Consider the following 27,558-nt stretch of genomic DNA (forward strand, 5'->3'; position numbering starts at 1 on the left):
TATCACCACGGCAACAGCGTCGACCAGCCCTGTAGCTTTAATAGACTATGCTGCAGCAGCTAAGGGGTGTGTGAGGAGCTGCGGCAAGAGGGGAGAGAAGACGTCAAGAGTAGAGGAAGGACGCCGGGGTAGGACAACAGCGTGAGTGAGAGGTGGAGTGGGCACGAGTGATAGGAATTAGGGAGACGAGGTAGGCAAGCAATTAAGAGGAGAGAATAGTTGGGGCTGCTAACGCTTTTCAGCACCACGGGTGTTTTCCGTGAGAGGAGGAAGCAATGAATGTCATATAAATAGCTTTCTTTTGTTTGACAAACACAAATACAAACAATTCCTCCTACATCTGTGTGAATGTTTGTTGCTTTAGATGAAAGTGTACCTGCGCAGGCAGTCTGTGAGCGTCGTGGACCCCGACAGGTGGCTCTCTCCGTTAACAGTACCGCCATCCCCTCCAGGACTGAGGGGCCAGAAAGGTGTCGATGAGCCGGGCAGGTCCAAACTGATGTCCCAGAAGGGGTCTATTGTTGTGGAAACCCCACTGGAGATGACAGAAAAGAAGGCCACATGTTTTTGTATCTTTAGAATCATCAGTGGAGAAGTGGCGTGCAGTTTGGCGTGTGCTGTGCTTTGCGGCGCACAACAAGACATGATGAAGATGATGACATGAGCGGGTAATGGCTCGAATGCAGCACAGCCTGGTGGTTTTTTTTTTTTGAGCAGGCTAAATTTTAAAGGGCCTTTATAGGTATCTTAAGTTAATATTTAATATTCTACCATACCATTTGCAAAAAAGTGGTGTAGTAATAGACTGTGACAGGCTACAGCATGGGGTCCAGCACAAACAGCATGTAGCCTAAACAAAAACAGGCCGATGCCGATTCCAATAATCCATAAGTATGATCGGCTGATACCAATCACATGTATTAACTGCTATTTTTTAAATGTATTTATGGTGAGTACTATTGACAGTTTAACCGTATCAGCACAAAATGTATACTAATTCTTTATTCTCTTTTATGGCATACAATTGTTTGGGCAAAACAAAGTCAATCGTACACAATAACTAAATAAAATAAAAAATCTACTATGTTACTCAGTGAAATAGGGCTGGGCGATATATCGATATACTCGATATATCGCGGGTTTGTCTCTGTGCGATATAGAAAATGACTATATCGTGATATTCGAGTATACGTTCTCACGCAGTTGCTTTTAGCTGCAGGCATTACACTGCAGGCTCTTCTCACTCTTTCTTGTCTCTCTCACAGAGACATAAACAAGCGCACCTTCTTACATACGTCACATACGTATACGCCCTCGTTGAGCAGAGAGGTAGCAGCATGGCTAAAGTTAGCTGTGGTGCGAGTGGTAATATGAGAGAAAGAAGGTGCGAATCTGGTAACAAATGAAGGAAGAATTAATTCCTAAGAAAAACAGCACGGGGTCCATCGTCTGGCGGTGGTTTGGCTTCAAGTGGGAAGATGTCGAACAGACAACCGTAAAATGTCAAGTGTGAGGCGAAAGCGTTGCTACTAAAAGTAGCATTACTGCTAATATGTAGCATCATTTGAAAAGTCACCCGCTAGAGAATGAAGAGTGCTTACTCCGCATGTCAACATCTTCGTTCAGTGCCACACCAACAAAATGCCGAGGCAACCATTTCCACATCAACACCGTATGAAAAAAAAATGACTACGACATAAGGGGATAACGTCCGCAGGAACCTACCACATAGCGAAGGACATACACTATTTGATTTCCTATTATGCAGCTCATTTTTATTTGACAGTTATTGAAATATCTTGTGTGACATCATGCACAAAAGTGCACTTTATTTGTTTTAAACTATTGTAGTAGCGTTCTGTACAAAACATGCACTTTAATTTAGTGTTGTTTTGATTTGTCATCTTAGTGACATCATGCAGAAAAGTGCACTAATAGCTTGTTTTAAAATGTCTCTGACAATCTTGCACTTCCTGTTTTGAAATGACATGAATGTTTGTGCCACTGCTTAATAACTGTTTAATAAATACAGTTTTGGTAAATTGACTTAGTTGTGATTTCCCTCTCTGCATGAAAGTTTAAAATAAGCATATATTAATGCAGTATGAACAAGAATGTTTTAATGTAGACACATAGAATCATCATACTGCTGCGATTATATGCATCAAGTGTTCATTCAAGGCTACGGCAAAATATCGCGATATATATCGTGTATCGCGATATGGCCTAAAAATATCGAGATACTAAAAAAAGGCCATATCGCCCAGCCCTACAGTGAAACCATTTTTGCCCTGAGTTCTTCTGTATCCAAGGACTTATTCTCTGAATGTGTAAATAACAACAAAAACAATGATTTGGAGACCATAACAAATCAGAAAAACAAATCCAGCACTCCTGGGACCCCAAAAGGAACAAGCCGTAGAAAACTGCTGAATAGATAGATGGATGTAATCACTCGAGCATCGATCATATACCGATATTACCAATTTAATTTATGGATGGTTCCTCCCGCTTACTTGTTGTGTACTGACTGCAACAAGGCTAACACACCAACAGTAGTTGCTATATTATCCTCTGTCTAAAGTCTTAGTAATCTACTTATTAGTTTATGTTAATGACTGCTTAGTTTCTACTGTAACACCGTTAAATCTACACTTCTTATTTCTTCTGGGTTTTTTTCTAGCTAGTTTAGCGGCTAGCTTAGCTATTAGCATGCCTTCTCCTGCTTGCTGACAGTGTGCAACATGTTTAGTCTCATCCTAATAACTGATAATGATACTTAAGATTTTAGGAAATGCAGTTTAATTTGCCGCAATTGAGGTGATTATTATTAATTTAGGGGAACGGCTTAACACAGTGTATGTAGATACAATTTTCTGCTAGCTTCTCAGCCGAGGTACTCAAAATAACTACAATACTAGCCAGAGAAGATCAGCATTTGGGATCGGCATTGAAAGGTGTTAATCGGCAATGGATCGCATACTTTTTCAAGAAAATTATATAGATCGCCATATCCCTAATTTGGACGAAATAACTTGAGTCTTTTTGAAGGCAATGACATTTATATTCTGCTCAGTGGCCTTGTAGTTAGTGTCCGCCCTGAGATCGGTAGGTCGTGAGTTCAAACCCTGGCCGAGTCATACCAAAGACTATAAAAATGGGACCCATTACCTCCCTGCTTGGCTCTCAGCATCAAGGGTTGGAACTGGGGGTTAAATCACCAAAGTGATTCCCGGGCGCGGCCACCGCTGCTGCTCACTGCTTCCCTCACCTCCCAGGGGGGTGAACAAGGGGATGGGTCAAATGCAGAGGTTGATTTCACCACACTTAGTGCGTGTGTGACAATCATTGGTACTTGAACTTTAACTTTATTCCCCAATTTAAGTGACAGATTACGGTTGTTATAGGCATGCCTTTTCCAAACAAATCAAAGCTCTTGAAGTACGTGTATACACTAAAATGGCTTTGATAAACTTCATATTCAACATCAACACTTTTTTTAGGTATTGTGGTGATGTATAACGCCAACATTATAAACAGTGTCATATTTTAAGACTGTAACTGTATGTTGCATGCAAAATGGTTTTAGTAATGCACACGAAGGCTGTTGAATATTTAGATGAGTCATGGTACTGTAATACCAAGACAAACCAGCAGATGGCCGTTGAAGTAAACATGCATAACAAGGCACTGCAATGGCAGCATTCATGTAGAAAATCATCACAAGTAGCCTATTTTAAATCCTAGCATTCAAATGATTCACTCTAATACGACCTAAGTGTGTCTGATGGGACTTTATAACGATAACGGTGCGGGGAATACCATAAAACTGCCCCTCTAGCTCCACATCAGCAGTTCAGAGTGAGTTGGGTGCGGCTTAGCTGGTGGAGGTGCTTTTGCAGTTCAGTGCAGCGTGCTGGTGTTAATGTGACAGCGCCACTCTGGGGGAGGCAACCAACGCTTGAGTAGAGCTGCTGTCTAGACAAACAACCCCCCATCATCATCACCACCACCACACTTGAGCCAAGTCTGTAGGGACCGGGCCTTCACATATGAAGGGAGAGGACGCAGGGCGGCTGGTGAAGGGGTGTGTGGGAATCAATCAATAAGCGTTTGGTGTGTTGTGATGGGAGTGCTGGTATCTCCTTGCTGCTTCAAACTTACTGGCAAACCTGACAGGTGACGTCCGACTGTAGCCCCCCGGTGAAGATTTGGTCGATGATGCAGTTACAGTGGTTTGGATTATTGGCCTTCTTCCCGTTGTCGTTGTCTCCTGCGGAGCACAGTGAACACGGGGTATAAATGTACGTGCACGCTCAGATAACACAAACACCCTCTGTAGCGCTTCTTTCTCATTGTCCTGATAGCCTGCAGCAAAGTCTTGCATGTGGCCTTCTGATTGAACTATGGCTGGCCAATGGCTGCAGGCCTTACTAAATGGACTGCGGGTGAGTCAGCCCAAGCCAATTGACATTCCTTACACCGTCACCTTGGCACACAACATTATCAGGCTCTTTTAGTGTGCTATGTGGGGACAACAAAGATGTCCTCCTGACTTCATGAGGATATAGAAATCCCACAACAATTGTAGCACACTAAGAAACTACACAAGCTAAATGGACCTATATCTTTTGGCTATACTACATACTGCAATGTAAACATTATATGGAATCAGTCGCTAACTGTAGAAATGCTGTTATTTCCGAAATCTGACGCCTCATTATAAATACCTTTTTTTTTTAACTTAATCATTTGGCGTGTATGAGAAAGTTGAAAGGAAAATATAGCTCTTTTTGACCGTGTCATTTAAAAACAAGTACAGTATAATGCACAACACAATAGCAGCAACATAATTGTTGTAATAGCAATAAGGAGAAAACTGCTGAGCCAGCATTAATACCGCTATAAGTTTATTGTAAACAACAGTACGGTAAGTATAACACGCATGAGTGTCAGCAGCGGCAACTATCTAAAGTGCATGCAGATGTAGATTAAGGTGCCGGATGCTAAATACTATACAGATACTGTGATGTTGTGGGGGTTCATTAAAGAAAACTACTTTAGGAGGTTGCCTACAGCCACATCTGTTAATGCCAATGTTTTGACCTGGCATTAAGAAACCTGTAATTTGACTTTTTTGTAGACTATAGGACACAAGGTACTTCATTGAATTGAGGTATTATATGCACCATTTACGGTACAGTATATCGCTAATGTTGTCTATGCAAGTTAGTTATTTGACAAAATGAACCAAGTGTTTTCCAAAAAGTCTGAATTAAGGGTGTAACTGTACGTGTATTTGTATTGAACCGTTTCGGTACGGGGGTTTCGGTTCGGTTCGGAGGTGTTCCGAACGAGTTTCCACATGGACATATTAAGTAGCGTACCGCACGTTGTGTAAACAATGCACACCGAGGCACAACACACGGCATGCTAGCAACGACCGGGCTACGACAACATGTAAAAACCAGAGCTGGAAGACCCTCTTGTTAAGATCTCCCGTTTGGGAACACTTCGGCTTCGCGGTGCGATACAACAATGGAGGACGGAGGTTTGCCGACAATGTTCAGCAGCGGTAGGGTATGCTTCTGACAACACGTCAAACATGCTAACCCATTTGAAGCGTCACCCCCCCCCCCCCCCCCCAAGTGAACATCGCTTCAACGAAGAGAAAGACGAGCGTCGTGCAAACACCGCATTCAAGCAGCCTCTCCTCGGCGAGTCAGACAGGGCTAAAGCAATAACAAATGTCGTTGGTGTTTTTATAGCAGCAGATTTAAGACCATATTGCATTAAAAACACCATATTGCATTAAAAACTAGATTTTGACCCACTTCTATGGTGGAAGAACAATGAGCCCATATATCCTCTTACTGCCAAGTTATCCAGGGACTACCTGGAGACATTGTAACTGCAAGCAGGTCTGCTCTTTCTGCAGACAATGTGGATAAACTGATTTTTCTGGCAAAAAACATGAAGATTGAGTGAAAGTCACCAGGGTTAAAGGCTGGGGGGCAAAAGAAAAATTAATCTGAGGCTGAGTTGACTTGAAACTGTTTAATGTTGCACTTTTTATATGTAGAAGAAAAGTTTTGTCATTTTATTTAATCTGAGCAACAACTTGAGGCAATTTAGTGTTGATTAACGTGGACCCCGACTTAAACAAGTTGAAAAACTTTTTCGTGTGTTACCATTTAGTGGTCAATTGTACGGAATATGTACTGTGCTGTGCAATCTACTAATAAAAGTCTCAATCAATCAATCAAAAAAAGTTATTTATATGTAGAAAAGTTTTGTTAAGAAACCATTCTGAGCCTTATCTTATTTAGTTTTTATTTTATATATGTTGACCACATTAACCCTGGCAATGGACCCTGTGTGTATATATGTATGTTATTGTTATGCTTAGCATTCATGACTGCCTGCTGTTGCACTCATCAGCCTAGTGGTGGCTCACATCCATCACACACAGAGCTATTTCTATTTTTGGGCAGAATTATTATAGTGTTCCCAATGTTAAAAGGATAAAGCCATTGTTTACAAATTTGGTAAATAACCAAAACATTTATATTTTGTTGTTTTCTTACTGTACCGAAAATGAACCGAACCGTGACCTCTAAACCGAGGTACATACCGAACCGAAATGTTTGTGTACCGTTACACCCTTAGTCTGAATGTATCTTCACAAAGCACTTACTTGGTTTTTTGTTCATGTACATGATCTTATGTTTACTTGTATTCCTATTTTATCAAACATTTGTTCTTAGGGTGTCTAATATATTTTGTGTTAAGACATTTTCTGCCTCCCACATTCTGTCTCCTCTCCAAAGACAATTTTTAACCTTGGTGGACAAAGATTTATTCTATTCCGTGTTCAAGTATGGAGGTCCAATCCCTTAGGCTCCAGTACTTGCTACTCCCCTTCACTCTCCAGTGCATCCAAGTTAAACCCAGTCATAATAACCTGATCCATTAACACAATGTATTCAGTCTGGAAGTCAAGCTTACTTATACTGTCCCCCTTGCAGTGCCTGTGGAGAACATCCAGCGCCGCAATGAGAAACTCGTGGGCGTCCTGCTGCTCGTAGCCTGCAAGGTGGCGGGCGTGCGTCCACACCAGGTGCAGCAGCCGAAAGGGAATGTGAGGCGATCGGTGGCCCGAGTAGAACTGAGGGAAAAAGAAGTGTGATTGACAAATGACAACAATGGAATAATGTGGGTGAATTTCATGGAGGAGACATCTGTAGGATGTGGTCTCAACTCTGTAAGATTGTTAGCTTGTACCTTGCTAGCTAGCTAACAAGTATGAGACGAAGTAGTGTGAAAAATAGATTTACCGATCATTTTAGCTGAAGTCCGCCAGCTAAACTTTGTCTAAATTAATTAAAGCACAAAGGCGCGCAGACACATTAATTATAGGCACCACTGCGCTGGTATCATAATATTAAACATACAATCTATTAGATAGCTAAAATGTTAAGAATTGATCAATGATACAATTATTGAATCAATTACACAATTATATGCATTGAGTCTATTAGAGTGCTAAAAATGCCAAGAGTTAATAATTGATAATACATCAGTGTGCTGCTTTTTAAACACATAATCACAAAATGCTCATTGCTTTTTCAAGCAAGTTAGTTTTGTTTGTTGTTATTGCTGTTAATAAACTGTCCTTTTTTACATTAAAAAATATGTTTTATTTTGCTCTTTTCCTGTCCTTACTTATAAATGGACAAAAGTTTAATAGTCACTACAATTTTTTAACAGCCTAATGAGAAGCGTAGTTACAGTATAAATAAATATTTATGAACAAATTAGTCATCTTCGTTTTTAGAAAGCACTTGCCCTAAAATACACTATATTGCCAAAAGTATTTGGCCACCTATCCAAATGATCAGAATCAGGTGTCCTAATCACTTGGCCCGGCCACAGGTGTATAAAATCAAGCACTTAGGCATTGGGGCTGTTTCTACAAACATTTGTGAAAGAATGGGCCGCTCTCAGAAGCTCAGTGATTTCCAGCGTGGAACTGTCATAGGATGCCACATGTGCAACAAATCCAGTCGTGAAATTTCCTCGCTCCTAAATATTCCAAAGTCAACTGTTGGCTTTATTATAAGAACATGGAAGAGTTTGGGAACAACAGCAACTCAGCCACCAAGTGGTAGGCCACGTAAACTGACAGAGAGGGGTCAGCGGATGCTGAAGCGCATAGTGCAAAGAGGTCGTCGACTTTCTGCACAGTCAGTTGCTACAGGGCTCCAAACTTCATGTAACCTTCCAATTAGCCCAAGCACAGTACGCAGAGAGCTTCATGGAATGGGTTTCCATGGCCCTGCGACTGCAACTAAGCCATCCATCACCTAGTCCAATGCAAAGCGTCGGATGCAGTGGTGTAAAGCACATCACCACTGGACTCTAGAGCAGTGGAGACGCGTTCTCTGGAGTGACAAATCACGCTTTTCCATCTGGCAATCTGATGGACGAGTCTGGGTTCGGAGGTTTTCTAGGAGAACGCTACATTGTGCCGAGTGTGAAATTTGGTGGAGGAGGAATTATAGTGTGGGGTTGTTTTTCAGGAGTTGGGCTTAGCCCTTTAGTTCCAGTGAAAGGAACTTTGAATGCTTCGAATGCAAAAGGTGGACTGACATCATATTGAACCCTATGGGTTAGGAATGGGATGGCACTTCAAGTGCATATGCGAGTCAAGGCAGGTGGCCAAACACTTTTGGCAATATAGTGTATCTCAAACTGAATAAAAACTGTTATGACTAAATTAGAGCTACTGAATATGTGTATGCTTTATAATCCGACTAGTTGATGACCAGTCGACGATCAAAATAGTCGTTAGTTGCAGCACTAATGGAAAGTGACTGGCAAAATTAGTTGTAATGAGGCAAGTGTGTGGCTATATGATTGCATTTGTGTTCCACTATATTGGCCAAATAAATGAGCATTGTGGTTGGAAAGAAGGAGTAATGGAAGTGAGCAGCATCATCCTTCAAAGCATGACCGGGGCTTTCCATTGCCATGGCAATCTGGGCGAGTAACAATCCAGGTCACGGTCAAGGTACACAAGAACAAAAGTCAACGTTCCAAGCCCAAGACATTATAAATATCGATGATGTCTCTAATCAGATACCATACACACCGAACTGTGAGCTTAGAGGGAAAAAACATTCTCTTAAATACAACAGCCTCTTTTAATAAGAGGCTGAGGATGAAGGGGGAAGTTCGGTGAACCAGCGTTGCAGTTTTAAAGATTGCATTGGCACTCAGAAGACTGCTTCTGATTTGACAATATGCTGTTGTGTTAAGAGGTTATCGGGGGAAATTAAGGACAGGGTAAGTGTAGCGAAAAGTCCTAGGAAAGACGTGTAAAGTGCAGAAAAAAGTTTTTTGTCTGTCTTAAAGGTGTGAATAAGCCTGTAATGTGTGTCATAAGTGCAGTTCAATAGTCAATCAGGGTCTGCCACCCTCAGAGATGATGGAGGTGAGCGATTATGGGTCAGCCAAGTGAGACAAGGCAGGGATGTGTAAGTGCGAGTTGTGGAGGAGCGTAGGGGGGGTGGAGTTTGGGGGGGGTAAGATGACTCAAATCACTTTCGCGCCACTTGCCATCTGTGAGCCCATATATACGAGAAAGTAAGAGGGTGTAAGAGGGAAAAAAATAAACGAGGCAGTGTAGGAGCGGAACAAGCGGTGATTACATAACCAGCAGAGTCCATGACTTATGGCATAGTAAAAATGCAAAACTTTGGCATGTGCGTGTTGCATAATTTGTCAGCATAAATAGAGAATTTGTTCAGCTTCATGCGCAGAGCGCCGTTCGTGTTTTATGATGGCACTGCGCACATTTGTCGTACCTCCTGAAAGAGCTGCGACATCTCGCACACCAGACAGGAGTTGGATTGCATCTCGCACTTGTGCCTGTCGGAGAGGAAGAAGTCTCGCAGGAGCGGTGTGTGCGTGAGGGCCTGGACGATACAGTTCATGAAACACGTGTTGCCCAGATTTATTAACCCTCGTAAACCTGCGGGGCACAAGAGAAGATGAAGCAAGGACGTGAAGATTAAAAGGTGAAAACAACACCATAGGTCTACTACAACCAAGGAGGTTGTTTTAATCCATACCAACAAAAAAAGCTTTGGTACACATTTTTAAGCATTTCCATTGTAACAAAAAAAAAAGGTCCCAAAATAACCTACCAACAGCATCCTACTTTCAACGGTATGCCTGGTTTAAGTGATTTATGCTGAATTGATTGCTGATGATTTGCTTCATGAAGTAAACAGCAGAAGCACTGTTGCACTGTGCAATTCAATATGGCTAAAGATGGCAGATTGTAGTGGAACAACTACATTTATGTTGTTTGTGTAGCTTATTTATGTAAAATATCTGCACATGTTCACTACAATCTGGTGTGGTTCCATGTTTGTTTACACTGCCAAATATTTAAAAAATGTGAGAATAAAGTGTACAGTTAAGTATCCATATATTGCAGACTATTCTAATTATTTGACATGCAGCCAATGCATGCTAATGTAGTGTTTTGGGGATGGTTGAGCTGCTACAAATGGGAGAGATTGGTCTTTTTGTGCAATGTAAGAAAATACAGTAGTGTTGAAGCAAGTCTCCGCCAGCCGAACTGTGGGAATCCTGGAGTAGAGATGCCAAAGCTGTGAATGGATTCATTTAGCGAGCTGCAGTCTTCCAGGCATGGTCAATAGAGCAGGTGAGACACAGCAAGGTTTTGGGTCAAGTCCAACTGAGCGAGGTTTGCTCAGCAAGTGTTGTTTAGACTGGTCTTGGTGAGCACACACATAAACACAATGGCACTGTAGGCTTAAATCGTTGAAGAATGGTCACAAGCAGCATTTAGGGACATTCAAAGTGAACACTGCCCACCTATGGTACAGTTCGTAGTGATTTTCCTCCGCTTTGGATTGTGCCGTAATAATTCCAGCTCTCGCTTCGTGGGCTCCCATGTTGTGTATTTCTCACCTATGCCTTAGGACACAAATGGAGAAAACAAAAAAAATGAGCTGGAAGGCAGTTTGTGTCAAATGCAACAAACTGAAATCATGAGTTCATAAGACTGTTAAAAAACAAATTCTTAAAATAAAATAGTTTTCTTTAAAAAAATAAAACCATCACAAAAGTAACTCCTGAAAGAACTACCGTAATTTCCGGACTATAAGCCGCACCTGACTATAAGCCGCACCAGCTAAATTTAGGGTAAAATACAGATTGCTCCATATATAAGCCGCACCCGACTATAAGCCGCAGGGTTTTGATGTGTAATTACCGTAGTATATAGGGGTTCCTGCTACCACGGAGGGGATTGTCGGGACAGAGATGACTGTTTGGGAACGCAAAGCGTCCCATTTATTAACAATAAATCTTTCAATCATTCAATCAAACTTTCACATCTTTGACATGGCGAACAGCATTCGTGCAAAGTACAAATAATACAACGGTGCAAAGTAATACAAAGTGCTCGCCTGTACGTTATCAAAATAACCAGCCTACTGGTATATGAAAAGTCAGTCTTTAATCATTGTGTCATCGTCTTCCTCATGCGTACTAAAACCACCGAAATCCTCTTCGTCGGTGTCGGAGAAGAACAGGCCGTAAATAAGCCGCACCCTTGTATAAGCCGCAGGGACCAGAACGAGGGGAAAAAGTAGCGGTTTATAGTCCGGAAATTACGGTATCTTGAAATTAGATTAACGTGTAAACTTATAGGAAAAAATGTTTATGGGAAAAGTGTTGAACTACTGTAAGAAAATTATTATGATAACAAAATAATAATATGATGAGAACAAAGTCACAATCTTAGTTGAAATAGTACGAAAATAGTGAAATACGAGATTAAAAATGTTTCGACAATTAAGTCATTAAATGAGTCCAAATAGCCCAATTAAGTCAATATATTATGAGATTGCACAATGTATTACTTGAACAAAGTATAACTATTCCAAGAAAAACATTAACATTTTACAAGAATAATAAACTCACTATTTTACAAGAAAGTATAATGTTGAAATAATGATGTAAAACTATAATATATAAAAGAAAGGATGAGCATTAAGTCAAAATATGACTAAAATTGTGTAATACAAAAATATTATAATCATAATATTTCAACTGTTATTGTTTGACATTAGTTTTTTCGGGGATTTCGACATTCATTCATTACAATTATGACTTAACAATGATATTAGTTTCCTATAACAAATTCATTCTCATAATACTCAATGTGGCTTTCACTAAACACAATCTTTGGTGGGAGAAAACACTGTGCTGTCTTTACCTTGCAATTTCCAGGCTTTCCTCTGCTCCTCTTTGGCAATCTGCTCCATATCTTTGTCGTATATGTAGTCTTGACACACAAAACAATATATTCCGCCGTATAATAAGTCTATAGCTGAAAGCAGGAAGGGGAGAAAGACAAATTGAGAGAGAGATTGCACCATAATTACAGCACAGTAACACACAAAAGGGCTTTAAGACTTTGATGTTCTTTCTCCAGGCCTTGATTTCCACACTCCACACAATATTTCCATCACGCTGCTAGCACTCAACAATCACCACAAATGATGGAATAGAATAGGTGTCTCCCGTTGTTGTGTGTTTCCAGCTATAACATGCCAGCCAGCAAAGCCTGCAGCAACAATACTTGCAGCTAGCTATGTTGCCGTGACAACCTATTTTTAGTCAGCGAAGAGATATTTGTGTTTGTGGTGCTAGATGCACTGGGAAATTGTGATCTTGTACAAAGTTGAAAATGTCTCAAAATGTGCACCAACTCATGCATTTAATTGCAGTTTGAATATTTGATGGTCCCAAATCTTTAATTTGACATTTGGATTTGGAATGTAAAGTGACAAGAGTGCAGGAGCTTTAATGGCTGACTTGACTGGCTGAGGAGCTACAATCTGAATGGGTAATGTGCTGCGGTCATAGAGTGGCTACTCAAGAGAAATTACACAGAATAACACTGTAATCCATCAGTCACAATAGCTGCAGTGGCTCATGAAAGAGTTAAGGGAGTAAACCTTGGATGTATCGTCTTTTGGTATTTGTGACTATTTGACTGAAGGGCGTGTCGGGATGGAGTGGCTTACCTAGATTGTGTCTCTTGTTTTTGGCGTGTTCGTGAATGTGTTTCTTGGTAAAACAGCCAAAAAAGACGCAGTACAGACAAGAGTGGAGTCTGTTCAGATGGGCACCGCACATGTGACAGATACAGGACTTGGCCTGGAAAAAAGGAACCACACAAGGGGGAAAAAGAAGGGTTTGGTTAAGGACACCGGGCGAGAAGAACTAAGGGCAGGATGGCAAAAAACAGTCAACAATTGAGTGCATGAAAAACAGAGCGAAGACATGAACCGTAAAAATGCAAGCGAGCGCAGCAAACTGCCTGCCATGTGAATTTGAGTTTTATTCCTCAGCATGGCGCTTGGCTGAGCCTGATATGAAGACAGACTGAAGATTACTTGGGCCTACTGCAAAACCTGATGCGGCTGAGAGGCAACATATTTCTTCTTTCATCTCTCCAACTATCCAGCACAAATGAAGCATGATGGGATTTTAATGCTTGGTAGTCAGGAGCAGAGTGGGTCTGAAAGGGCTGGAACAGAATGGAGTGGGTTTTATGGACCAAGTTTTAACCATGAGGTTGGGTCTACCAAATACAATTTCCAGTTTTGCGTCGGCAAAAGGATGTCATTGAAGATGGGACTATTACGACAACAAGAAACACATGATCATAATATATAATAGACCAGTGGTTTTTAACCTTGTTGGAGGTACCGAACCCCACCAGTTTTATATGCGCATTCACCGAACCCTTCTTAAGTGAAAAACAAATGTATTTTTTTTTTTTCAAATTCAAGACAAAGTTATATGCTTTTGGTAACACTTTAGTATGGGGAACATATTCTAAGTAACAAAGACATAATTTAGAGATTTTTGGACACTAGGGGAACATATTCTAAGTAACAAAAACTTAATTTAGAGTTATTTGGCTAGGATTAGGGTTACAGGGTTAGGGCCAGGGTTAGAGGGTTAGGGTATAATGAGGCCATGCCAAATAAGGCATTAATAAGTACTTAATAATGACTAGTTAAGAGCCAATATGTTACTAATTTGCATGTTAATAAGCAACTAATTAATGGTGAATATGTTCCCCATACTAAAGTGTTACCATGTTTTTATACTGGTGCACAAAATGAACCGTGCATGAACATCACCTTGTTCAGAGAACAAAACCAACACAGTGCATAAACTCACAACAAATTACACACCTGCAAATCAGTCTGACTTCTGCTGTTGCCGTATCCTTAATACGCCGATAGGGAGAAGTTTTTATTTACACGATGAGTCTGGTGTGTCTTGACCTCCGCCGAACCCATGAGCCCGAACTCACCGAACCCCTAGGGTTCGATCGAACCCAGGTTAAGAACCACTGTAATAGACTGTATAATAGACTGTATTTATATTATTCACATGTGAATAATGCTGTATAATAGACTGTATTTATATCATTCACATGTAAAAAATACCCAAGTGTTTATTGTCTATTGTGAGCGAACTGTGGTGCTGAATTTCCCCCAGGGATCAATAAAGTACTTTCTATTCTATTCTATCACAGAAGACGAAATCCCACCTTTTCAAATTTGAAGAGATACAATACTAATGCTCGGTCCCTGGGAATTGATACCGGTACTCAACAGTAACAATTTTCGGTACTTTTGTGGTAATATACAGTATGTTAGTTGTTTAATAATAACATTTAATTTAAGCATTTAACATTGAGCAGATAATGATAACTGTGCTGTCTAGTTGTTATATCTTGTTTCCCTAATGTCTGAGTCTCATTTGCAAGTGTTATTATTGTATTTTTCAGATTATAAACCACTACTTTTTTCCAACGCCTTGAACATTGCAGCTTACGAAACACTGTGGCTAATTTATGGATTTTACTTCGCTAATGGTCATAATGTTTTGTATTTAACAAATAGTTTTCATAATATACCGACAGAGACACAGAAAAGTTGTGTTATTGTTTGTGCAACGGTGCCATCTTTTAGTCGAGTTCACTCACTACAGGTGCTGCGGGTGGACAATGTACTTCCTGTTTCGTGACGGAAGTATATTCATCCATAGCGTTTCTGCTCGAAAGGATTATTCATTCATCACTCCTAACAACATTTGTAAGTTCTACAATATAACAAACAATTCATACTTACTAAACCGTCCCATGTGTGATGTCTGTAGGAGTGTTTTCATGCATATTTGTACCTGGTATCGTAATGTAATTAAGCTAGTTTACACATTTACAAGTGTCTGTGTTACTATTATTAACTTATAATGGCATTATTTTTGTAATGTTTCTGTTTCATAAATTTACCTAAACGAGTCATTGAGTCTGTTTAGCTAATTGGAGAGCTAGCCTCTGTAGCTAGTGGGTCCATGATGATGACTTCCGTTATTTATTTATTCCAAAATTTGGTGGGTGCGGCTTAAATACCGGTGCGCTCTGAAGACCAGAGGTTACGGTATAAACAGTAGTCAAATTTGCATGCAGTTACAATGCCAAACAATTAGTTAGCAGTAGTATATAGGCTACAGAGCACTACAGTACAGAGGGCAATTTTGCAGAGCATTGAAACTGTCGGGATGCTGCTGCACGTCTGTAAATAAAGCCAACAAAATTAAAGATAAAGTTGATATATTAAGGTGCATATATTAAGATATTACAGCAAGTATGCATTCATTTCAGTTTGCCCTTGGTGTGTTGCCGTAGTTAGGAAATATTATTTTCCATGAAGCTGAATGTGTCAGTCTCACCTTTTTTAGAGCCCTACAAAGTGCTTATATACTGTATTGTAGTTATTACAACACCAGCTGTTTGGTTGTAATGTGCATCTTAGTAGTTTCCATTACCACATTTAGAGGTGTTGAAATCGCCGAGTAAAATCTCTAATGCTGATCAGTAGCATGTATAAGGCACATCCAATGTAGGGATGTCCCGATCCGATATTTGGATCGGATCGGCCGCCGATATTTGCCAAAAAATGCGTATCGGCAAGGCATGGGAAAATGCCGATCCAGATCCAGTTTTAAAAAAAATTCCGGGACGTGTTTTCCAACACACCGATTTAAATAATAGATTCCACTTTTCTGCTGCTCCCTAATTTACGTTCCGCATTTTCCAGCACACCTTCAACACAGTCGAGTATACGTTCTCACGCAGTTGCTTTTAGCTGCTGGCATTACACGACGGGCTCTTCCCACTCCTTCTTGTGTCTGCTTCTCACAGACAGCAAGCGCACCTTCTTACACACGTCACATACTGTCACGTCATACGTCACATACGTATACGCCCTCTCCCAGCAGAGAGGTAGCAGCATGGCTAACGTTAGCTGTGATGCTAGCGTAGCCGTGTGAGCGGTAATAATGAAGGAATAATTAATTAATTCCCAAGAAAAACAGCAGGGGGTCCATCGTCTGGCGGTGGTTTGGCTTCAAGTGGGGAAATGTCGAACAGACAACCGTAATTTGTCAAGTGTGGGGCAAAAGCGTTGCTATAAAAAGTAGCATTACTGCTATTATGTAGCATCATTTGAAAAGTTCCCTGCTAGAAAATGAAGAGTGTTTGAAACTCCGCACGTCAACATCTCCATTGTGTATTATTCAAACTCACCTAATTCAGCTGGCTAGTTGTTATCAAGAGTACTAAAACCCTTTTCAACATGAATCTGACAACTAAGTAGGCTAAATAACTTTAAACTTTAATACATGCTCGGATAAGGCCAGTATCGGCCAGTATCGGTATCGGATCGGAAGTGCAAAAACAACATCGGTATCAGATCGGAAGTGCAAAAACCTGGATCGGGACATCCCTAATCCAATGTAGCAGATTTTGAAAAGTGGAGCCATATGTTTGAGCACAGGCATGCTTACTTTATTTATTGGTATGGAAATTGCAACATTACATAGATGCACTTTGTCTGAATGTGATTTCATGTGCAACAAAGGTGTCAACATATGGTACCGTTTGATTTTATGTGAAGTGGTACGCGGTAGCACAGACGGAATTTCGTCGGTACTTGAATTTGGTACTCATCCCTAATCCCGCCAGGAATCCTTTAACTGTTTGTGATACTGTAATACTGTAAACAACCAGGTTCTGATAACAACATTAGCAACATTTTCCATTGATTTAGTTGATTTCTTCTTATGTATACACCGACTGGCTGCAACTCTATGACAACTTGTGCAAGAAATCTAACGCATCAAAAAAAATCTGGAACGTCACAAAATAGAAATGTTTTCTTTATGTTGGACTATGGCTGGGCGAAATATCGATATACTCGATATATCGCGGGTTTGTCTCTGTGCAATATAGAAAATGACTATATCGTGATATTCGAGTATACGTTCTCACGCAGTTGCTTTTAGCTGCGGGCATTACACTGCATGCTTTTCCCACTCTTTTTTGTCTCTCCTTCTCACAGAGACATAAACCAAGCGCACCTTCTTACACATGTCACGTGTGCAACATCACACGCTCCCGCGGAGCAGAGAGGGCAACATGGTAACAATAGCTGTGATGCTAACGGTGGGGTGCGGGTGGTAATGCGAGAGAGAGAAAGTGCGAATCTGGTAACAAATGGAGGAATAATTAATTCAGAAGAAAAACAGCAGAGGATCCATCGTCCGGCGGTGGTTTGGCTTCAAGCGGGAATATGTTCAACATTTATGCGGAAAAAGCGTTGCAACAAAAAGTAGCAGCACTGCTAATGTAGCATCATTTGAAAAGTCACCCGCTAGAGAATAAGGAATGCTTGAAACTCCGCATGTCAACATCTCCGACCGGTGCCACACCAACCAAATGCCGAAGCAACTATTTCCAGATCAACACCGTATGAAAAAAAAAAAGTCAACAGCAGAAGGAGATAACGTCCGCAGGAACCTATTAAGCAGCTCATTTTTATTTGACAGTTATTGAAATATCTTGTGTGACATCATGCACAAAAGTGCACTTTATTTGTTTTAAACTATTGTAGTGGCGTTCTGTACAAAAAGTACACTTTAATTAAGTGTTGTTTTGCTATGTCATCTTGGTGACATCATTCACACAAGTGCACTTATAGCTTGTTTTAAAATGTCTCTGACAATCTTGCACTTCCTGTTTTGAAATTACATGAATGTTTGTGCCACTGCTTAATAACTGTTTAATAAATACAGTTTTGGTAAATTGACTTAGTTGTGATTTCCCTCTCTGCATGAAAGTTTAAAAAAATGAGCATAAATTAATGCAGTATGAACAAGAATGTTTTAATGTAGACACATAGAATCATCATACTGCTGTGATTATATGCATCAAGTGTTCATTCAAGGCTAAGGCAAAATATCGAGATATATATCGTGTATCGTGACATGGCCTAAAAATATCTAGATATTAAAAAAAGGCCATATCGCCCAACCCTATGTTGGACCATCTTCAAAGATTTTTTTAAAAACAAGAATTGGGTGCAACATATAATAGGTTGATTGGCAACACTAAATTGGCCCTAGTGTGTGAATGTGAGTGTGAATGTTGTCTGTCTATCTGTGTTGGCCCTGTGATTAGGTGGGATAGGCTCCAGCCACCCCGAGAGGGACAAGCAGTAAAAAATGGATGGACATTTTATTTATTCCCTATTAAGTTGTCATTAGTGACCGGAAATTACTGTTTCTTTGGCAGCATAACAGGATTTGTTTCACAGCACTCATTGGATCGACCAATACTAAAAATGGAAAAACAAGGAGAGTCCAAGCAGACTTGTGGCCATGGACAAATGACTATGAATTGTATCCTTCTCCCAGTGACTTCAAGATAGCAAATTTAGCAAATAAAAAAAAGCCATTAGACTAAATCTGGGGATTGTACTTTATAGTTGTGCATTCCTGCTTTAAGGAAGAAAAGCCTGAATAATAACAGCAGCGATAGAGGGAAAAGAAACAAAGAGTGATCTAAGTGTGGCAGCAGGTTTCACTTTCGGGTGCACCGTGTGAAAGAAACTACATCATAACACAAACACACACGCCTACGCACCACAGCATACGCTAATGGACATGAACTTAACAACCCCATACTGTATTGTCTGCTTTTTGTGATCATTTGGCAGGAAATACGACACGGCATACACTGACATCATCTCAACAATAACGGTTATTGTCGCACACAAATACGGATCAGTTTCACTTCCTTCACCCCGAAGGACACAAAAACAATGTGGAATTGGAATGAAAAATGCAACAGTGAAGGTCAAAGTTATGAAAAGAGTCCTATACAGTACTGTACAATCAATACAAGAATGTCTGGTTAATATTATGAGGCTTTGAGAAGGGACAACATTGATTTCCACAGTGTTAGATGTAGAACAAACACTCATTATAGGTTTTAGGACCCAAAAATGTAAGCTTTAAAAATTGTCATGTTAATATTTTTCCCCGCTTTAAAAATAAATACATCTAAAAACAAAGCTCAAGTATGCACATATTTTTTCATTATTATTATTTTTAAAAATGTAAAAACAAAAGGCCAATAGTCCTAAAGGTTTGCATACGATTGTTAAGCTAAATGTGTGATTCATTTAAAGAATACTTTCTGAACATGTCTATTTTTTTAACATACACTATATTGCCAAAAGTATTTGGCCACCCATCCAAATGATCAGAATCAGGTGTCCTAATCACTTGGCCCGGCCACAGGTGTATAAAATCAAGCACTTAGGCATGGAGACTGTTTCTACAAACATTTGTGAAAGAATGGGCCGCTCTCAGAAGCTCAGTGATTTCCAGCGTGGAACTGTCATAGGATGCCACCTGTGCAACACATCCAGTCATGAAATTTCCTCGCTCCTAAATATTCCAAAGTCAACTGTCGGCTTTATTATAAGAACATGGAAGAGTTTGGGAACAACAGCAACTCAGCCATCAAGTGGAAGGCCACGTAAACTGACAGAGAGGGGTCAGCCGATGCTGAAGCGGATAGTGCAAAGAGGTCGCCGACTTTCTGCACAGTCAGTTGCTACAAAGCTCCAAACTTCATGTGACCTTTCAATGAGCCCACATACAGTACGCAGAGAGCTTCATGCAATGGGTTTCCATGGACGAGCAGCTGCATCTAAGCCATACTTCACCAAGTCCAATGCAAAGCGTCGGATGCGGTGGTGTAGTAAAGCACGTCGCCACTGGACTCTAGAGCAGTGGAGACGCCTTCTCTGGAGTGATGAGTCACGCTTTTCCATCTGGCAATCTGATAGGCGAGTCTGGGTTTGGAGGTTGCCAGGAGAACGGTACATTTCAGACTGCATTTTACCAAGTGTGAAATTTGGTGGAGGAAGAATTATGGTGTGGGCTTGTTTTTCAGGAGTTCGGCTTGTCCCATAAGGTGGACCGACATCATATTGAACCCTATGGGTTAGGAATGGGATGGCACCTCAAGTTCATATGTGAGTCAAGGCAGGTGGCCAAATACTTTTGGCAGTATGGTGTATCTTGGGTAATCTTTGTTTTTATATTTATAGTACTTTTAACATGTCCTAATGCTGCTGGAAATTGGGGGAGCGCTGAACCAAGTTTTGTTGTATATTGTGTGCAATGACCAAAAAAAGCAGCTGATTTAGTCTTAAAAACTGCATTTTAATGGTTTTCAATTACGTATTTTTGTCACGAGGAACAAATGTCAGATTTTGTGTAGCCTTAAAATACATTTATATCTTGAAAAGCACTCACAGAGACTAGCAGAGACCTCCGCCAGGCTCTATCTTCCAATCGTTAAAAAAAAATCCTAAATTTAGACAGCCCCAAAATCTAATTAGTTCTTCTTTAAAGGGGAACTGCACTTTTTGGGGGATTTTTGCTTATCGTTCACTATCATTATGAGAGACAAGAACACACTTGTCTTCTTTTTCTTTTGATTTTAAAGATGATAAAAAACGCTTGGAAGATGCAGGCGGCAAATGGGAGTCACCGTTGTAGCCTTCAAAGCCCTCTAAAACAACGTCAAAACCCTCCATCAACATTTTGTGTACACACTGCAAGTATATATATACTGTATAATGTGTCCTGGGCATTAGGTTAAAGTGCATCCGGCAGTGGAGGCTCCTCTATGGGGTCTTGGGGCACTAGGAGGTTAACCCCTTGACTACTGTTACCCCAGGTGGCCCTTGGCAAAGGCCTAGTACCAGACTGCCTCCTAGCAAGGGATACGGTGAAGACCTCAACGGCGGAACAGGCGGAAAACGGTAAATGTAAGAACCACCACAACGACTGCGATGGCGGAAGAAGGCACCCCCACATCCATGTGGGCCCAGTTATGGAGAAATAACAACCCAAAACCTCAACGGTGGAACAGGCGGATGATGATTGCTAAACCTATGGAGCGTCACAACGGCTGGGATGGCGGATGAAGGCTGCAGTAGAAAAGGGTCCCCAGTCGTCTTGGACTCCATGCCACTGGACCCTGACCCAGATCTGTCAAGGATCGTGTGGTGACTGTCTGTGCACTAGTCTCCCCACGTTAAACAAAGTCACGCACAGGCATCCTCCATAAAGGGATACCCCCCTACCAGGAGGATTGTCATACTCGCTTCGAGTGACCGCCGATGATGATGATATATAATGTAGTTAACAGACACGTTTATAACAATATGTAATATGTACAATATTTACCGTATTTTTGTAAATTTAATCATTGCCGGAACTAATTCCTTGGCGCATTTATTTCCCTTTCCATAGCAGCGCACTTCCGACTTCTGGCAACAACTGTGTCCTACTTCCCGAAACAAAGGTGCGTTCTAACCATGGCAGATTCTGTGACAAGCAACAGAGACGACTACTTTTGGACAAATGAAGATTCACAACCTTATCTTAATGAGTCGGAATATATTTACGATGAACTACAGCTTCTAGAAGCCAACATGAAGAAAGAGTGAGACGGAGCAGAAGGAAGCCGAGAGAGAGAGATGAAAGTGACTCGAAGCTGCAAAATGTGAAATTTGAAGCCATGCTATTTCGACATAATTGTAACGTCCCCGGCGAACTTGACCAAACAGACAACTGTCCATCGAGTGAGTCACACTTTATTTTGATCATGATACACGCAGCACATCATGCGTGTATCATGACAGACAGCATTTGCTGTCTGGCTAGCTGTGCACAAACAAAACATGAAATGTGGGTTAATACTTTACAGATTCTGTAATATGATTGTTCACGTTTTTCAGTCAGTACAGATTGGTGTTCTATCACAGTGTTGTGCATTGCAAAATCGAACGCAATTCGTGCTGACATAGAAGCTGGCTTAACTCTTGGCGTAGTTAGCTTTTACGGCTAATACCATAGCACACCGATGTGTTACTACGCTAGAAAAAAAAGTTCCTGTGTGTTCGCGCTTACAATAACAATGTCGCTACTGTTTGGTTATTATACCGTTTACAGAACGTGAATTAAAGGCCTACTGAAACCCACTACTACCGACCACGCAGTCTGATAGTTTATATATCAATGATGAAATCTTAACATTATAACACATGCCAATACGGGTTAACTTATAAAGTGACATTTTAAATTTGCCGCTAAACTTCCGGTTCGAAACGCCTCTGAGGATGACGTATGCGCGTGACGTAGCCCGGGGAACACGGGTATGCCTTCCACATTGAAGCCAATACGAAAAAGCTCTGTTTTCATTTCATAATTCCACAGTATTCTGGACATCTGTGTTCGTGAATCTGTTGCAATTATGTTCATTGCATTATGGAGAAAGAAGCTGAGCAAGCAAAGAAGAAAGTTGTCGGTGCGAAACGGACGTATTTTTCGAACGAAGTCAGCAACAACAGTACACAGCCGGCGCGTCTTTGTTTACATTCCCGAAAGATGCAGTCAAGATGGAAGAACTCGGATAACAGAGACTCTAACCAGGAGGACTTTTGACTTCGATACACAGACGCCTGTAGAGAACTGGGACAACACAGACTCTTACCAGGATTACTTTGATTTGGATGACAAAGACGCAGACGTGCTACCGTGAGTATGCAGCTTTGGCTTCTAAACATTTGATCGCTTGACCGTATGTGCGCAACTTTTTTTTTGCGTATGTACGTAACTTTTTTAAATATATAAGCTTTATGAACCTTGGGTTAGGTGAACGGTCTTTTGGGCTGAGTGATTGTGTGTGTTGATCAGGTGTTTGAATTGTATTGGCGTGTTCTATGGAGCTAGGAGCTAGCATAGGAGCTAGGAGTTAGCATAACAAAGACGTAGGTGTTTTTATGCAGGATTAATTTGTGTCATATTAAATATAAGCCTGGTTGTGTTGTGGCTAATAGAGTAAATATATGTCTTGTGTTTATTTACTGTTTTAGTCATTCCCAGCTGAATACCAGGTACCGTGAGTATGCAGCCTTGGCTGCTAAACATTTGATAGCTTGACCGTATGTGCGCGTCACGTACGTAACTTTTTAAAAATATATAAGCTTTATGAACATTGGGTTAGGTGAACTGTCTTTTGGGCTGAGTGATTGTGTGTGTTGATCAGGTGTTTGAATTGTATTGGCGTGTTCTATGGAGGTAGGAGCTAGCAGAGGAGCTAGGAGCTAGCATAACAAACACGTAGGTGTTTTTATGCAGGATTAATTTGTGGCATATTAAATATAAGCCTGGTTGTGTTGTGGCTAATAGAGTATATATATGTCTTGTGTTTATATACTGTTGTAGTCATTCCCAGCTGAATATCAGGTACCGTGAGTATGCAGCCTTGGCTGCTAAACATTTGATAGCTTGACCGTATGTGCGCGTCACGTACGTAACTTTTTAAAAATATATAAGCTTTATGAACCTTGGGTTAGGTGAACGGTCTTTTGGGCTGAGTGATTGTGTGTGTTGATCAGGTGTTTGAATTATATTGGCGTGTTCTATGGAGCTAGGAGCTAGCAGAGGAGCTAGGAGCTAGCATAACAAACACGTAGGTGTTTTTATGCAGGATTAATTTGTGGCATATTAAATATAAGCCTGGTTGTGTTGTGGCTAATAGAGTATATATATGTCTTGTGTTTATATACTGTTGTAGTCATTCCCAGCTGAATATCAGGTACCGTGAGTATGCAGCCTTGGCTGCTAAACATTTGATAGCTTGACCGTATGTGCGCGTCACGTACGTAACTTTTTAAAAATATATAAGCTTTATGAACCTTGGGTTAGGTGAACGGTCTTTTGGGCTGAGTGATTGTGTGTGTTGATCAGGTGTTTGAATTGTATTGGCGCGTTCTATGGAGCTAGGAGCTAGCAGAGGAGCTAGGAGCTAGCATAACAAACACGTAGGTGTTTTTATGCAGGATTAATTTGTGGCATATTAAATATAAGCCTGGTTGTGTTGTGGCTAATAGAGTATATATATGTCTTGTGTTTATTTACTGTTGTAGTCATTCCCAGCTGAATATCAGGTCACCCCCGGCTCTCACAGCATCTTCCCTATCTGAATAGCTTCAACTCCCCACTAGTCCTTCACTTGCACTTTACTCATCCACAAATCTTTCATCCTCGCTCAAATTAATGGGGAAATTGTCGCTTTCTCGGTCCGAATCTCTCTCACTTCATGCGGCCATCATTGTAAACAATAGGGAACTTTGCGTATATGTTCAATTGACTACGTCACGCTACTTCCGGTAGGGGCAAGCCTTTTTTTATCAGATATCAAAAGTTGCGATTTTTATCGTCGTTGTTCTATACTAAATCCTTTCAGCAAAAATATGGCAATATCGCGAAATGATCAAGTATGCCCACAGAATAGATCTGCTATCCCCGTTTAAATAAAAAAAAATCATTTCAGTACGCCTTTAAGTCTTGTTGACATTTTTGGAATGCATTTTCAAAGTTATTTAGAGGTACAATTAGGGCTGTCCGATAATATCGGACTGCCGATATCATCGGCCGATAAATGCTTTAAAATGTAATATCGGAAATGATCGGTATCGGTTTCAAAATTATCGGTATCGGTTTCAAAAAGTAAAATTTATGACTTTTTAAAACGCCGCTGTGTACACGGACGCAAGTGAATGCAAGGCATACTTGATCAACAGCCATACAGGTCACACCGAGGGTGGCCGTATAAACAACTTTAACACGGTTACAAATATGCGCCACACTGTGAACCCACACCAAACAAGAATGACAAACACATTTCGGGAGAACATCCGCACCGTAACACAACATAAACACAACAGTACAAATACCCAGAACCCCTTGCAGCACTAACTCTTTCGGGACGCTACAATATACACCCCCCGCTACCCCCTACCCTAAATTTGCTCATAACCTTTTGAGGTATGTTGCTAACTAACTAGCTGACAGTCAAACAAACTCTGGCAATTACTGGCGGAGGTAATAATATGGACACAAATATATTTTTCCACAGAGAAAAGTATAAAGACAAATGATGGCGTGGTGTGTTACAATGGCTCATCTGTGTGGGTGGGCAGTCTGGAAATTCTGTGCAAGTGAGTGGGTGTGTAAAAAGAACAGTCCTGTGCATAGCTATAACACCGGTGGGCAGTGTATATTTAAGTTGCATAATTAACCTGTTCTTTAGCTCACATCAGTGTGTTACGCGCATGAAATACACCACATGATTCCAACATCGCACTCCAAGCAAGCCATGGCAAACCGCACACACCAGTTGGTGTGTTATTGAGCCTTGGTGGGCATGGGCTAAATAGTGATGACAGTGCGCTACAGAGGATATTCAGCATAGCTGACACTAAGCTTAGTTTTTATTGAAATTGTACTGTGAGTCCGCTGGCTTTGACTGGTTTGGGATGGATGGTGGATCAGCACTGAAGCACGGTGTTCTTTTTTTTGCGTGTGTGTTATGTGTGAGGTTTACGTTGGTAATACTTACCAAACTATAGACCAGTAGTTCTTAATCTTACCAGCTAAAAAATAAGTATCACCGTGTTTGCTTCCTCTGCTAACCATCAACGTTCCGCTTTGAATATGAAGCGTGTACTCGATGGTACTAATTTTCTAAACATCTTGGATTATCAATTTTGTATTTGTACAATTATGACATATATATACACTACCGTTCAAAAGTTTGGGGGTCACATTGAAATGTCCTTATTTTTTAAGGAAAAGCACTGTACTTTTCAATGAAGATAACTTTAAACTAGTCTTAACTTTAAAGAAATACACTCTATACATTGCTAATGTGGTAAATGACTATTCTAGCTGCAAATGTCTGGTTTTTGGTGCAATATCTACATAGGTGTATAGAGGCCCATTTCCAGCAACTATCACTCCAGTGTTCTAATGGTACAATGTGTTTGCTCATTGGCTCAGAAGGCTAATTGATGATTAGAAAACCATTGTGCAATCATGTTCACACATCTGAAAACAGTTTAGCTCGTTACAGAAGCTACAAAACTGACCTTCCTTTGAGCAGATTGAGTTTCTGGAGCATCACATTTGTGGGGTCAATTAAACGCTCAAAATGGCCAGAAAAAGAGAACTTTCATCTGAAACTCGTCAGTCTATTCTTGTTCTTAGAAATGAAGGCTATTCCACAAAATTGTTTGGGTGACCCCAAACTTTTGAACGGTAGTGTATATATCTTGCAATATAATATTATTTAAATAAACTCTTTTAAGTTGTCTATGCATCATTCGATGGAGACCATGCACCAACAGTGGTACTTGCACCAGAGTTTGACAATCAAAGCATAAACGTTATAACAAAAACAATGACTTTAAATTGTAGAGTATACTAAGCGTGCAACAAATGTCGACAATAAAGTTTCTTGCCGACAAATGAATTTGTCGTCAATAGGGTTACAATATGTTAAAGAAATGAATACCTTGCTCGTTTTGCAAAGCAAATCTTGTTTTTATGACACTATATCTGCAATATTGGAGCGTTTAAAGCAGTCGGATGTCAAACAACTAACAGGAATGATAGTCGATAATTTGGTGAGAAACAACACGTTTTATAGAATATTACTTTATATCGGACTGCATTATATTGAACTTTAGCTGTACTTGAAGATTTTCATGATTATATATTTTAATAATTATATGTTTTCTCATGAAAAATCAGCGTAACACAGTGAGTAGACACACTTTTTAGAAACATTTGTCATTTACCAATTAGGAGTCAATTTAATGTGAGCATTTCTTGTTTCTGCTTTATTCTATCTCAATTCTGTACACTGATGCTGGAATTTAAATTTTCCTGAGGGAACTCTCCTGAAGGAATCAATAAAGTACTATCTATCTATCTATCTATCTATCTATCTATCTATCTATCTATCTATCTATCTATCTATCTATCTATATCTATATCTATCTATCTATCTATTTCCTCTTATGGTTTACAAGCTTGTATCTGCAGCTCTGAGTATTTCTCCAACATGGGCTTTTGATGTTCTATTAGAGGAGCTATTGATCAGCCAATGGCTCAAATGACAGGAACAACTGTCCGACATGTTTGCTATGTACAAGA

General features: G+C 40.4%; 1 protein-coding gene across 2 annotated transcripts in view; it reads right to left on the reverse strand.

Moving 5' to 3' along the window:
• The window catches only part of LOC133642315 (ubiquitin carboxyl-terminal hydrolase 22), a 52,177-nt gene that overhangs the window by 7,026 nt on the left and 17,593 nt on the right, over positions 1-27,558 (reverse strand). For both annotated transcript variants that reach the window (XM_062036435.1, XM_062036436.1), the window contains 7 exons: positions 13,134-13,266; positions 12,320-12,433; positions 10,912-11,013; positions 9,870-10,036; positions 7,009-7,168; positions 4,165-4,273; positions 377-535 (listed from right to left, as the gene is read on the reverse strand). In XM_062036435.1, the coding sequence (XP_061892419.1) occupies positions 377-535; positions 4,165-4,273; positions 7,009-7,168; positions 9,870-10,036; positions 10,912-11,013; positions 12,320-12,433; positions 13,134-13,266 (944 nt within the window). The remainder of the gene's footprint in view (positions 1-376; positions 536-4,164; positions 4,274-7,008; positions 7,169-9,869; positions 10,037-10,911; positions 11,014-12,319; positions 12,434-13,133; positions 13,267-27,558) is intronic.

The sequence above is a fragment of the Entelurus aequoreus genome, linkage group LG25 (genome assembly GCF_033978785.1).
Source record: "Entelurus aequoreus isolate RoL-2023_Sb linkage group LG25, RoL_Eaeq_v1.1, whole genome shotgun sequence".
Taxonomy (NCBI): Eukaryota; Metazoa; Chordata; class Actinopteri; order Syngnathiformes; family Syngnathidae; genus Entelurus; species Entelurus aequoreus.